At 36.5% G+C, this 15,006-nt stretch overlaps 3 protein-coding genes across 4 annotated transcripts; 1 reads left to right on the plus strand and 2 right to left on the minus strand.

The window, feature by feature from the left end:
• Positions 1-1,039: 1,039 nt before the first annotated feature.
• Positions 1,040-3,464, minus strand: LOC114946172 (uncharacterized). The gene is made up of 3 exons (XM_029322597.2): positions 2,721-3,464; positions 1,835-2,626; positions 1,040-1,681 (listed from the first exon to the last, which is right to left on the minus strand). The coding sequence occupies exons 1-3, from the start codon at positions 3,462-3,464 to the stop codon at positions 1,040-1,042; spliced, it is 2,178 nt and encodes a 725-aa protein (XP_029178430.2).
• A 30-nt stretch (positions 3,465-3,494) lies between these two features.
• Positions 3,495-5,903, minus strand: LOC114943315 (uncharacterized). Its single transcript, XM_029318904.2, has one exon. The coding sequence runs from the start codon at positions 5,901-5,903 to the stop codon at positions 3,495-3,497; it is 2,409 nt and encodes an 802-aa protein (XP_029174737.2).
• Positions 5,904-8,475: 2,572 nt separating this feature from the next.
• Positions 8,476-14,996, plus strand: LOC114936148 (juvenile hormone acid O-methyltransferase-like). 2 transcript variants are annotated; one of them, XM_029309240.2, is made up of 7 exons: positions 8,476-8,655; positions 9,041-9,118; positions 9,418-9,632; positions 9,754-9,925; positions 10,105-10,237; positions 10,590-10,734; positions 10,873-14,996. In XM_029309240.2, the coding sequence occupies exons 3-7, from the start codon at positions 9,446-9,448 to the stop codon at positions 11,100-11,102; spliced, it is 867 nt and encodes a 288-aa protein (XP_029165073.1). In that variant the 5' UTR covers positions 8,476-8,655; positions 9,041-9,118; positions 9,418-9,445; the 3' UTR covers positions 11,103-14,996. The 2 variants fall into 2 exon arrangements, with proteins under 2 accessions (XP_029165073.1, XP_085341448.1); XM_085485322.1 differs by lacking the exon at positions 8,476-8,655 and having other exon boundaries at positions 8,662-9,118.
• The last annotated feature ends 10 nt before the right edge of the window (positions 14,997-15,006 follow it).

Here is a 15,006-nt window from a genome sequence, read left to right on the forward strand (position 1 = left end):
AACGTTTTAAAATAAAGCAATAATTATACATTTGTTTCATTATAGGAAATTTATCTAAATATTATATATTATGTTGTCACTTACTTAGTGCAACTTTTTGATTTGACTACTTTTTGATGCTAATATTTTAACCTTTTTTCTCGTATTATCAATATAATTATTTAGCGCAATTTTTTGATTTCACTACTTTTTGATGCTAAAATTTTAATTTTTTTCTAGTATTATTAACAAAAATAAAATATAATTTATAAATATAATTTTTAAGAAAATATTTTTGATAATGATTAATTTTTGCAAAGAATTATTTTGGCTATAAACATAATTTTTGAGAAGATTATATTTTTTATTATTATAAAGAACTATTTTTGCTGACGAAAGATATAACTTAGCGCTTTTTTTTACATCTGCAATGTCTTTTTTTGTGGGATAAATTATTAGAGTATAAAATATATAGTTAATATCCCAGATAGCAAAATGTTAGCCAATAATCATGACTTTACAGCAGATTCCTATCCTAAGATTAATTGCTGTATCTGCAATTGATGACATTATGCTAGCATAAATTATAAGTAAAATCTGACAGCAGATTAGCGGCAAAAACCAAGAAAATTTGCACAATATAGTTAATGGCAAATTGGCGGTAGAAACCTAGTCTGTCAAACACAATCTGATAGCAGATTGGCGGCAGAAATTGAGCAGGAATAATTAATCTACAATTTCTTGTCATTTAAAAATATGATAGAATTGAATATTTTTCAATGAATATGTGCATAAAATGCAGTATCCATTAATTATAATTTATTTTATAAATATGAAATTTAATATAATATAATTAAACAAAATAATATGACATATATTATATTGTAGCTATATCTCAAATAGCAATTGTATACTTTGTAATGTAAATTTGCAAATATTAATTTTTTGATTAGTCCATAAAAGAAATACAAGTAAATATTTTTCAAGCATTTTATAACGAGAGACTACGTGAAAAAGAAACAAATTTGCGCATTTTTGTCGTATTAATCATGAAGATCATTCATACAATTATGAAACTTTTTGTGCAGAAATTATCAGTGCAGTATATCCATTTGGTGCGGGGGTTGAGGCCGTGCACGTACTCCGCTGACCAACGCTGCCAAAAATGGTCTCGCATCAATTGGAGATGACGCCAGCGTGACAGTGTGGATGCTGGTTGACCAGTCGACGATGGCTCAGGTACGGCTAATAGTGGCGCCCCGATGAGGAAGTGGCCTGGTGTGAGCGCCGAAGTGTCGTCCGGATCGTCTGATAAAGCCTGCAACGGACGAGAATTAAGACACGCCTTGATTTGCGTGAGGAGTGTGCTAAGCTCCTCATATGTGAGGGTGGTTTCGCCGATTACTCGACGGAGGTGGAACTTTGTGGATTTTACGGCAGCCTCCCACAGACCACCGAAGTGAGGGGCCGCTGGCGGATTAAAGTGCCAGCGGATCCCTTGATTGTTGGCGGCGCGAGCGATGTGATGGCCCTCGGAAGATGACGCCTTGAAGAGCTCGCGCAGGGTGCGATCGGCGCCGACGAACGTCGTGCCGCAGTCGCTGTACACGTCCGTACACAGGCCTCTGCGGGAAACGAAGCGGCGTAAGGCGGCGATGAAGGCCTCGGAACTGTAGTCCGAGACGACCTCGAGGTGGATAGCCTTCGACCAAAAGCATACGAAGACAGCTTATGTATCCTCTCTGTGAGCGGTGTCCGCGCCCCTTGCTGGTCCGGATGAAGATGGGTCCCGCGTAGTCCAGGCCAGTGCTCAGGAATGGCCGAGTCGGCGTCACTCGGTCACGCGGAAGGTTGCCCATTGGAGGCTGTGGAGTGGCACCCAGAATCGAAGATAAAGCAAGCCGAGAGTCATCTGGACGCCGCCGTGTAGAGACCGACGATGGCAGGACTCGATGAGCAGTCGCGTCATCCAGGAGGCCGGCGGAACGATCACCGGGTGCTTTTCGTCGTAAGGCAGCAGAGCGTGTTTGAGGCGCCCTCCTACGCGCAGTACACCTTGGTCGTCGAGGAATGGACTGAGTTTGATCAGTGAACTGCGTGGTGGACCGGGACGTCCCGCAGTGGCAGCGGCTATCTCGTCCGGGAAGTGGAGTGCCTGCACAATTCGAAGCCACTGAAGTAGGGCGGCGTCCAGCTCGTCAGGATGCAGCGGACGACCAAGTGTGACCTCTCGGCTCGCCACGTTGAGCCATCGACGACACCAGGCCGTAACGCGCAGCAGCCGATGGAGTGTGGAGAACCGAAGGAGAAGATCCGGTTCAACGATGACGGCACCTTTGGTCATCAGGCTGGTGGTGCGTTGTTCCGGAAGGTCGTCCTCTGCGATGTCGACCCCTGAGCTGGGCCACGCTGTCTCGTCCAATGCCAACCAGGTAGGTCCCGTCCACCATAGCGTGTGATTGACTAACTCTTCCGGATTAATTCCTCGTGATGCGCAATCTGCAGGATTGTCCTTCCACGTGTCTCCACTGAGCGTCCGGGAGCTGAGTCTGGATGTGAGCCACCCGGTTGGCGACGAACGTTTTCCAGCGAGCGGCGTGTCCCTGGATCCAATGGAGAGTGACCTTGGAATCGGACCACAGGTGCACTGGAGTTGATGTCAAGCCGAGGGTGTTTCGGATATGCAACGTCAACGTGGTGAGTAGCACAGCAGCGCACAGTTCAAGGCGAGGCAACGAAACTGGCTTGACGGGCGCGACTTTGGATTTCGCCATGATTAAATTGATTGTGATTTGTTTCTTTCCAGAGTTGCGGATGTAAACGGCGGCAGCATATCTTCGCTCTGATGTATCTGCGAAGCCGTGGATCTGCAACGTGGAGTAATCGCTGTCGGTGCTGAGCCAGCGATTCACCCGTATGTTGCTGAGCAGAGGTAGCTGGTTCAGCAGCTGTTGCCAACGTTTGACGTCCTTGGCAGGTAGTAGAGTGTCCCAGTCGAGTTGCTGAAGCCAGGTGGTCTGGATCAGGATCTTCGCCCGAATCACGACAGGTGCGAGCCAGCCCATCGGGTCAAACAGCCGTGCAGTCTCTGCGAGGACTCGTCGCTTCGTAAACTCGCTGACTACACGAGGATGTATGGCGAAGGCAAACCGGTCTTCTTGAGGATGCCATCGCAGACCCAAGGTCGAATGGCTCTCGTCGTCCCAGGAATGTGGTCCTTGCTGCAGCTGGTGCTCCTGTGGGACTCCGCTGAGGACGTCCGGATTGTTTGAAGCCCACTTCCTCAGCGGAAATCCGCCCGCCATGCAGAGATTGCGCAGCTCTGTCTGGAGGTTGACGGCATCGCCGAGGTCGTCCGCTCCGGTGACTACGTCGTCGACGTAGCAATCTCGCCGAAGTGCTGTGGCCCCTTGAGGAAACTGCGCCCCTTCGTCCGCACAGAGTTGCCGCAGCGTTCGGATGGCCAGGAACGGTGCACACGCCATGCCGTAGGTCACCGTCAGCAGCTCGTACTCCTAGATCTCGCTCGTTTTGTGTTGACGCCACAGTATCGTTTGAAGGCTGCAGTCCTCAGGATGTACGAGAATTTGGCGATACATCTTCTCGATGTCTGTGACGAAGACATACCGGTGCCAACGCCATCGCAGCAGCACGTCGGTGAGAGCGGGCAGCAAATTCGCCCCAGTCAGCAGATGCGAATTCAGCGAGTTCCCAGTTCGTGTCCGTTGAGAGCCGTTGAACACGACTCGGAGCTTCGTCGTCGTGCTCGCCTCCTTCAGGACCCCGTGATGCGGTAAGTAGCATCTGATCTTCTCAGCTGTTGTTGCGATATTTACCCTCTTCATATGTTGCAGGTCCTCGTATTCCTGCATGAAGCTGCGATAGAGGTCGCCAAATCGAGGGTCTCGGCTGCCCTTGGACTCCATGGCTTTCAGGAGGTGCTCCGCAGGGCGGCGAGTGTCTTGAAGAGTCGTCGGCGGTGATGCAAGAGGCAGTCTCACCATGTATCTTCCGGTGGGCGTGCGTGTGACGGTGCGCACGTAAAGCTCCTCGCACTTGGTTTCGTCAGGAGTGAGTGGAGCCTGAGATATTGGCTCGCTCTCCTGCTCCCAAAAGCGGCGAACGAGGTCGGCGAGGTCATGATCGGCGGTGCATCGGAATGTGCGGCGATGTCCGTTGACTGATGTGGCGTCGTATCCGCCAGAGAGGATCCACCCCAGGCTTGTTTGCTGGGCGATCGGCATCCTTGAATCTCCTTTGCGGAGGCCTTCCTCGAGGATCAAGGAATAGACCTCGGCTCCTAAGAGTAACTCAGCTGGGTCGTCGTCCAAAAAACGAGGATCGGCCAGTTGGAGTCCCTTGAGATGAGGCCAGCTGCGTTCTCCTCGTGAGACTGATCCTTGCTGCAGTGATATGCGAGACAGCACAAAGGCTACCACGCTGAGCTCGGCGTTGGTCACGTCTGACGTTACGTGCAGCGTTACTTTGCCTCGAGCGGATCCTGAGCGGGTCCCTCCGATGCCGAAGATCGAAAGATCCGTCGAGACTCGAGGAAGGCGAAGGCGTTGTGCCAAGGTCTCTGAAATGATCGACACCTCAGAGCATTGGTCGATCAGAGCGCGTACGGCGTGTGGGGACCCGTACCGATCGGCGATGTTCACTCGAGCTGTTGCCAGAAGAACGGCCTTGTAATCCTGATGTTGCAGAGTCGTGGTCAGTGTGGTGGCGCGTGTGGTGGCCTCAGCTGACAGTGAAGACGTCGGTGCTCCGTGCAACATCGTGTGGTGTCGTGCGTCGCATGTGAGGCAGTTCTTCTTCGACTGGCAGCGAGATAGAAAGTGGTTGCCTAAGCAATTGTAGCAGCGCTTGCTTGTCTCTATGAACGCCTTACGCTCGTTGACTGTATTGGCCTTGAAGTCTCGGCAGGCCATCAAGGTGTGGTTCTCGCGACACAGTGCACAGTGCGGCGGTTCAGATCCTTGGTGTTTCGTGACGTGTGCCTTGGCGATCCGTGGAGCATCTCCGGACGGTTTGCTGACGCCCTTTGGTCGTGCGGCATTGAGCGTCAGGATCCGCCGACTGATAAAGTCAACGAGTGCCTCGTTCTGTGCTGGCTCTGATGAGTCTGAAATGGACGACTCCCACTCCAGACGTGTGCGTGCATCAAAAAGCTCCGTCACTAGGAAGTTGAAGAGGTCCATCCCGTGGGAGTTTATTGGACGCCCGATGCTCTCCTGACCGTTGACGGTGGCAGTAACGGCGTTGTGGATGCGTCTCAACTCCTCTGCGGTATCTCCCTTCATCTTTGGCACGGCGATGAACGTGGCAAAGTTGGAGCGGATCAATTCTTTTTTATTGTTGTAGTGCTTGTCCAGTATCGCCCAAGCACGCTCATAATTGTCGCTAGTGACGGGTAACGACTTTATTAACTTTTCAGCCGGTCCCGTCAGACATGAGCGGAGGTGATGGAAGCGCTCGATGTTGGAGATCGCGTTGCCACTCACGACGGAGAGAAAGAGATCCCGAAACGACGGCCAATCAGCGTAAGCACCAGAGAATGGCGGTACCTTGATGCGCGGCAGTGACGACCGTGGCGTGACGTCGGCAGAAGGAGCTACGTTCGGTGCACGAAAGTGTTTGGCGTAGCCATCAAGTATGCTTCGCTGACTTATGTACAGATTTTCTGTATCTGCATGGAAATCTGATTTGAAATACTCGCTCTCACTGAATTTGTCTTTCAGGGCCGCTCGGATAAGGTCGTGCTGCGTCTCGAACTTTGCCCACAGCTGATCCAGGATTCTGGTGCGTGTGGCGATAGCACTGGTGGTGATGTTGGCGCTGCCCAGCTTCTTCAGGTACTCTACGGAGCGTGAGATTCGGATTTGAATCTCACGCTGACAATCGACCAGCGTGGACACATCCATGACGGCTGCACACCCAGACGTTCACACCTTCACTCACACGAGAAGTCACGCTCGCGAACTTGCGGTTGCCGGTGCGACGGATCCGGCTCGAAGGACCAGAAATATGTTCACGAACGCGCTGCGAGAGAAAGGATCGCGCTGCACGAAAGGATGAGTCACCCTTTGTATTAAACTGACTTTAATATTATAAAACAATTAAAAAACGAACACTTTAACAAACTTTTACAATCTTAATTAATTTACAGAGAAAATCGAACTCAAATCAAAGTGCGGAATAAGCGGCGGTCGTCAACGAATTTCTGCGGTTTTACAAATCTGCGGTTGCGTTATGCGGTTCACGGCGGAAAAAGCGATAAGGCGCGGATTTCGGGTGCGAGCTCTCATTTATGGGTTTCCGCAAAAAACCCACCTTTTCGGGAAGCGCCAATTATTGCGAGCAATTTTAAGTGTGCTCGAGGTGACTCGAGAGCACAGCTCATTATTGGCCGCTGTCAAAATTAACGGAAGACGGCTGGCAGAAAGCATGCGCGCGCGGGTGATCGCGATAATTATTGGTGAAAAGAGGCGCCCGTGGTAAGCCGCGCATGCTCACTGAAACTAATTATTCGGCGGAACGGTTGTGATACCGTTAATTGTTGATATTTGGAGGAATGTTTTTTTTTGAGACAGATTGATTTATGTCGCTGTTTCTCCGCGAAAAACATACAAAAAACTATTTGCTGTAAATATCGATTATTCTAGAATCTTCTAAAATATTATTCGAACAGAATATTTTATTTTATTCCACGGCTAATATTTTCTGATGCGTTTTGAACATATATATTATAAACGTTTTAAAATAAAGCAATAATTATACATTTGTATCATTATAAGAAATTTATCTAAATATTATATATTATGTTGTCACTTACTTAGTGCAACTTTTTGATTTGACTACTTTTTGATGCTAATATTTTAACCTTTTTTCTCGTATTATCAATATAATTATTTAGCGCAATTTTTTGATTTCACTACTTTTTGATGCTAATATTTTAATTTTTTTCTAGTATTATTAACAAAAATAAAATATAATTTATAAATATAATTTTTGAGAAAATATTTTTGATAATGATTAATTTTTGCAAAGAATTATTTTGGCTATAAACATAATTTTTGAGAAGATTATATTTTTTATTATTATAAAGAACTATTTTTGCTGACGAAAGATATAACCTAGCGCTTTTGTTTTACATCTGTAATGTCTTTTTTTGTGGGATAATATCTTACTATTTATATTATCCAATATAAATATCTTAATATTAAGATAATATAAAAATATTAAGATAATATAAAAATTTTAAGATAATATAAATATATCTTAATATTTATATAAGATAATATCTTTTCTAATATAATTTTATGTATAAAATAAGCTACAATGTAATTGTAAAATTCTATTATAATTATATATTTTAATTGTGATAAAAAAAAAACTTCTGAATCATTTTTGAAGAAGATAATTTGGAAGATGTAGATGTTTGAAAATCTTTGTATATTATGAATAAAATTATATTTCGTTACAGCTAAACTTCTGGTAAATAACTATTTACAGTTTACAAACAATAGAATACGAGGAAGCACATTCAAAAAATCATTTATCGTTCAATTTCAATTTTTTCGCATTTTTTCATATTCTCTGTAAAAAGCGGCAATTTTTAACCTATAAAGGTTTTAGTATATTTAATTTGTGAAATTTTAAGCCATAAATCATTAAGATCCGAGTTGATTGAATCAGTTCCGAGATAAAAACTTAATTTGACTACACTAATACGCGAAATTGCCCAACGTGCAAGCGAAGCAGGACTTTGAATTTGCTTCGTTTGTACCTAGGTTCTTGATCGACAAGGCCTGTTACCAGGCACCCCTTCCGATTAAAAAAAAAATCCATTTGCAATCAGATGAAATCATTTGTAATCAGATGAAATCATTTATAATCAGATGAAATCGTTTGTAATTAGATGAAATCATGAAATCAAATGAAATTATGTAATCTGTGGGACAACATTTTAGCTAGTGGTTACCCCCTCGGTTAATATACAATAACATGTACGATAACAGTCACACTATAGTTATATTACAATAATGCAACAAGTTATATTGCTGTTATAGCTTTTATATAACATTTAAGAGTTATCTTATATTTACATTATAAAACTGTAAAAATCTATGCGTAGGAAATTACAATATACATTTACGTTACTTGTACCCTATATATTATATTATATTTCGATATATAGTAACAATATGAAGTTACCTTCCCAGTGAGAAATGATAGTCTATTCGACGTCGATTCGTTGTCGAATCGATGTCAAAGTCGAATCAATGTCAAATTGATAACGATTCGACCAATCATTTCTCGCTGCATTATTGAAGCATTGATAACTATTCAATAGTTATCTTACTGAAGCAGTGAATAAAGCAACTAACTGCATAATTCAAACTTTGACCTAGGCTCTTGATCGACAAGACCTGTGACAAGGCACCTTTTCCGATTAAAAAACTTCCTCAATATCGACATTATATAAGTCGAGCAAAAACACGTTCGAGGCAGTTGCTTCTCAGTAACCTAACTAGATTCACACGCAAATCAAATATATATATATACATATATATTGTTGCTATCGCGAGACTAGTTTAAGTAACTTACACTAATAGGTGTAATATTGTTAAAATAAGCCAACCACAAGTGTTCAATTGTTTAAAAAAAAACCAGGTGCATAAGATTCGACATCTTAAGACAACCCGATCCGACTTTCGACGCCCCGAATCCATATCCTAATTTGGCGCGAACCCTTGTGCGCGACCCGAGGCACACAACACCTCGAATTACATTATCTATCTTTTTATAATATAATTTTTTCTTTAAATTTTTATTTTAAGAAATGTCTCTTTAAAAAGTTCGCGACACTGTTCTACTAACGCAACCATTTTTTTTAATGCTAATATCTTGTATTATTTCTTATTCTGTATACATACATTTTACATACACATACACACACACACACACACTTCAGTACACTCATCGTATAAAAATGCTCTTTCTTCAAAAACAATGATTTTACATAATATATATCTGCTCTCTATGTAATTTTTCGCAGGAACTATAAAGTAGCTCGATAAATTCCTCATTTCATCAACAATTTCACCAGCCACATCTAACAATTCACATATTTCCGGTAATTTGGTTATTTTAAAACTGTGTGTAATTAATTGCTCATTTTTATTTATTCAAAACGTTTATTCCTTTCTTTAAACCATCTCAGCTTATTGTATTGAGTGTTGTTTTGCCCATTATTCCGAATATTTTAATGTATTATATTATATGATAAGCTAAAAAAAAAAGTCCAAAAAAAACCAAAATCGTTCTGAATAAGTAAAGAAGAATTACACGCAGAGTATATTTGCATTTATTGAAATTTCGACACACCAACTCTTAAATTATAGCTCATTTTCTTCAAGTTTTTATAAATTTTAGTTATATACTTGAACATTATCATAAAATCATGATGCAAGCAGCGCAGTACGCTTTATTTACTAAAGCGAACAAACAAATTATATCACTTATTGTCGACGAGTTTGCCGAGGAACTAAAACATATTACTGGAAAATGTATGGATGTTGGTTGTGGACCTGGAAATACAACAAAAGATATTCTTCTTACGGCTCTTAATCCAAAAGCAACAATGATCGGTAAGAAAAAATAATGAATCGTAAAAAAGTTTGACAGCTCACGCGCGCACAAAAACAACACATAATGCAATGAAAAATAATATTAATTAATGTTAAAACTATATATGTATATTATATAAAGGCACAGATATTATGGCAAGTACGATCGAATACGCAAATAAAATGTACGATGACAAGGAACGACTCAAATTCGAAGTGTTGGATATTCAAACGAAAAACTTGCCGGAGAAATATATTTCGAAATTTGATCATATATTCTCATTTCACACTTTGCATTGGTGCCATGACATTCGGTAAGAAAATTTATTTAATAATGTTAAATTATAATATTATTTTGTAAGAAAGAATTTTTGTAATACACGATTTTACTAATATATACTTTTGCATAATTATGTGTTTCGAAAAATAATTCTAATAAATTTATATATTTTTAAAATTACAATCATTAACATTTATCTTCGTTATTCAACAGCCAGACGTTTGAAAATATGTATTGTATGCTTCGACCTGACAAAACTATGCTGATATTATATATAGTTCGTCATAGTTTTTTTGAAGTTTCGAAAATTATGGCGCAAGATGAGCGATATGCATCGTATATGGGGGTGAATATTATTGCCAATTGAAATATAATATAAGATTATATTGTAGAATAATTTCTGTGTAACTGTGAAATTTTTATTTTAAAATCCTCCGAATGTATGCTTATATAGATTTGGCTAACATAAGATATGAGATTCAATTTTGTTTTATGTGTACTTGTATTATTCGACATTTCTATAGGTAGCAAAATTTGTCATTTTAATCTCAAATTACGTCAAGATAATTAATTTTGATGCCTGAATTAATTTTGGATACATCTTTTTTGTATAACAAATATTTTATATGTAATATATAATATATATATTGCACATTTAATTTTTTAACTGTATATATTGTCAATTATCTTTTATATAGGACAAAGCAAAGTATGTTGGGTCACTTCATTATTCAATCCAACCTCGTGAAGAGATAATAGAAATGCTTGAAGATATTGGATTTCAAGTTAATCATTGCAGTCATCGGATATTGAACTACAAGGATAATGCAGAAACATTTCTATGTAAGTCTTTTCCTTGATATATATACAAGCAAAAATTAAATTCTAGGCTACGTAATTAATATAATGTTTTTATATTTTTTCTCATTTATTTGATTTACAATATTAAATTAATCGTATATATTTTATTCAATTCGATAGCCATGGTCACTTCACAATGTACTTTTAACTTTTTGGACGACATGCCGAATAATCTAAGAGTTGAATTCAAGAATGAATTAGCACGTAAATTTGCGGAAATAAGAGCTAAAGAATACGCAGATATTATTCAAAATAATTTTAAGATACATAACGTAGAGAAGGAGAAAAATGGAGATGATATGCCTATTGGATATACTGCACTGATAATTTATGCACAAAAAGTTTCATAATTGTATGAATGATCTTCATGATTAATACGACAAAAATGCGCAAATTTGTTTCTTTTTCACGTAGTCTCTCGTTATAAAATGCTTGCAAAATATTTACTTGTATTTCTTTTATGGACTAATCAAAAAATTAATATTTGCAAATTTACATTACAAAGTATACAATTGCTATTTGAGATATAGCTACAATATAATATATGTCATATTATTTTGTTTAATTATATTATATTAAATTTCATATTTATAAAATAAATTATAATTAATGGATACTGCATTTTATGCACATATTCATTGAAAAATATTCAATTTTATCATATTTTTAAATGACAAGAAATTGTAGATTAATTATTCCTGCTCAATTTCTGCCGCCAATCTGCTATCAGATTGTGTTTGACAGACTAGGTTTCTACCGCCAATTTGCCATTAACTATATTGTGCAAATTTTCTTGGTTTTTGCCGCTAATCTGCTGTCAGATTTTACTTATTATTTATGCTAGCATAATGTCATCAATTGCAGATACAGCAATTAATCTTAGGATAGGAATCTGCTGTAAAGTCATGATTATTGGCTAACATTTTGCTATCTGGGATATTAACTATATATTTTATACTCTAATAATTTATCCCACAAAAAAAGACATTACAGATGTAAAAAAAAGCGCTAAGTTATATCTTTCGTCAGCAAAAATAGTTCTTTATAATAATAAAAAATATAATCTCAAAAATTATGTTTATAGCCAAAATAATTCTTTGCAAAAATTAATCATTATCAAAAATATTTTCTCAAAAATTATATTTATAAATTATATTTTATTTTTGTTAATAATACTAGAAAAAAATTAAAATTTTAGCATCAAAAAGTAGTGAAATCAAAAAATTGCGCTAAATAATTATATTGATAATACGAGAAAAAAGGTTAAAATATTAGCATCAAAAAGTAGTCAAATCAAAAAGTTGCACTAAGTAAGTGACAACATAATATATAATATTTAGATAAATTTCCTATAATGATACAAATGTATAATTATTGCTTTATTTTAAAACGTTTATAATATATACAATAACAAAATAAATTCAGTAAAATATATATATATATATATATATATATATATTTATTCATCTTTATATTTAAATAACATGAATAATTATGTAATTAATTCAAACTGGAATGTATATACATTGTAAAGTTATTATATATTTTTATAAAATATTTAGATAAATAGATATATATAAAAAATAAATTATTTATCTCTAAATAATTATTTAATTCAAATATATTTAAACGTATATTCAAAAAAGGTAATATAAGGCACAAAGAATTAAATTTAGGAAATTAAAAAAATTTAAAGTTAAATAAAAATTTTTAATTTAAATTAAAAAATAAAAGTAAAAATAAAAGTAAAAAAAATGTAATGTACAAAAAATACTTAGCGCTGTTTTTGTATTGTTATTTTAACACATTAGTAAATAAAATAAAATATAAATCAAAGTATAGACTAATTTTTTTACTGCAATACGCTTCAATAGAAATCTATAAACATATTACGTGGCTCGATATTCGAATGACATGTGGCTAGCTGAACATATCGATATACATGTATAAAATATATGTATATAATGTAACATGCAATAATTGTCATATTAAACAGATTCAACGATTGGGCAATGTGAATGGGCTAAGTGAAAATTATAAAAATGAATTTACTATACATTAATATATGCTAAAGACGTATACATATACATATATATGTTATTAATATATGTATACCAGGGTTGGAAAGTAACGAGTTACTTGTAACGAAGTTACAGTTACAGTTACTTTTTTTCGGTAACTATAACTTAACTTCGTTACTTTTCTCCATCTGTAACTGTAACTGTAACTTAGTTACATTTTTTTAGTAACTAGTAACTATTTTAATAGTTACTTTATTAGTTACTTTTTTTGGAAACATGCGCTAAAAGTATTGTTTAAGTATGGTAGCCGTTATATTATTAAATTAAATTTTGATAACAGTAGCATATGGATCTTCATATGATTTAATCTTTTACCTAAAATTTTCATTTTGTGTACATAAAATAATATAACACATAATTAAGATTGACCAATCACAGTCAAATATTTAAAAAAATTCTTAAAGGTAATAATTGATCGATTTGCTTGCGACTTTGCGATTACCATTTAGTAACTTACTATAACTATTTTTACTGTTGTATATAAAGATAATTCATACATTGATGTTAATTGCAAAATCGCAAGCAAATCGATCAATATTACATTCAAGAATTTTTTTAAATACTTGACTGTAATTGTGCATAAAATGTAAGCTCCTTATATTTAAAACAATGTATAATTATTTTTAAAAAGTAACTGAAAAGTAACGACTTGTTACTTTTAGAGTAACTGTAACTGTAACGAGTTATTTTTTAAAATCGGTAACTTGTAACTGTAACTAGTTATTTTTTCAATGAAATAACTGTAACTGTAACTAGTTACTTTTACAAAGTAACTTTCCCAACCCTGATGTATACATATATTAATTAATGTATATGGAGCATTTCAAAGTGTTTAATTGATCAATCAAAATATAAATGAATAAAAATTTCTTTATTCTGATACATGTTTTAAAGCATTTGCAATGTTTTCCTGATCGCAATCAAAGTTTCGAGATAGATGTTTAAAGCGCATTATTTTCATTATGAATTTTTTTATAAAAAAGGTTCAAATATAATTTCATGATTCTTTAATTTCGACTTATTTTGACTTCATCATTTCACTCTCCAAAGATAGGATGCGACTTCTGTGTGTGATATATTCTGTATATACACATTTCGTTACTAATCATCATTTTTAAGGACGTTTCGTAGTCAAAGGGCTATAATACAAAAACAGCGCTAAGTATTTTTTGTACATTACATTTTTTTTACTTTTATTTTTACTTTTATTTTTTAATTTAAATTAAAAATTTTTATTTAACTTTAAATTTTTTTAATTTCCTAAATTTAATTCTTTGTAATGCAAAATTAATACCTAATCAAAACATCACATACCAATGCTCAAGCTCGTATGACAATTATTATAAAAGACTTATCTCGGAAATGATACACATCAAGGAACAAAGGCATGGTATAAATAATAACACAGACACCGAATTGCTTAACAACGCGTATTTCGACATTCTAGAAGAAATATCGAATTTTTAGACTTATGTAAATGTTTATTTTGTGAGATCTGACACCTATTTATTCGACTTTTTAAAAGACTAGACAACAGTCAAGTACTAACAATAAGGCCAACAACAATTAGAAGCATCGTCATCTCAAGTTATTCGGAACAATTTGTAAGCATAAAGGTTCAATATTTTAGTAGTTAGTTAATTTATAATTTTTAATCTTTTTTCACATACACATTAGTGGAATCCTATTTTACAATTGAATAAATTCTTTAAATTCAGTTAACGAATATCAAATAATTTGGAGAGGATGAACATAATCATTGCCAGATCGAGGGACTTTCGTCAAATAACGATAAGTGGTTCATTTGGAGTAATGTATAAGTGTCACTCCAAGTTTTTATTAATAATTCTAATATATTTTATGAATAACCGGACGAATCATTCTGCTTCTAATTGGGTTCTTACTTTGTTGAACTATTTAATGGTCTCAATTCATTGTAAATATATTTTGCGTTTTAACTATGACTCAACTATATAACTTATATTGACTATGTATTGCGGATTTTTTATTAGAATTTTATGTATTTATTTATTATCGGTATTTATTATCACTATTTTTTTGCGCACTGAAGAGGAGCAAGTAGAGCTCGAAACGTTTGTATAATTATTATGTCAAATTAAGAATTTTCTTCTCAATAATAAAATAATATCGTATTGCTCGTTACACATGGCCT

The sequence above is a fragment of the Nylanderia fulva genome, unplaced genomic scaffold, assembly GCF_048542155.1.
Source record: "Nylanderia fulva isolate GAGA-0341 unplaced genomic scaffold, ASM4854215v1 Scaffold36, whole genome shotgun sequence".
Classification (NCBI taxonomy): domain Eukaryota; kingdom Metazoa; phylum Arthropoda; class Insecta; order Hymenoptera; family Formicidae; genus Nylanderia; species Nylanderia fulva.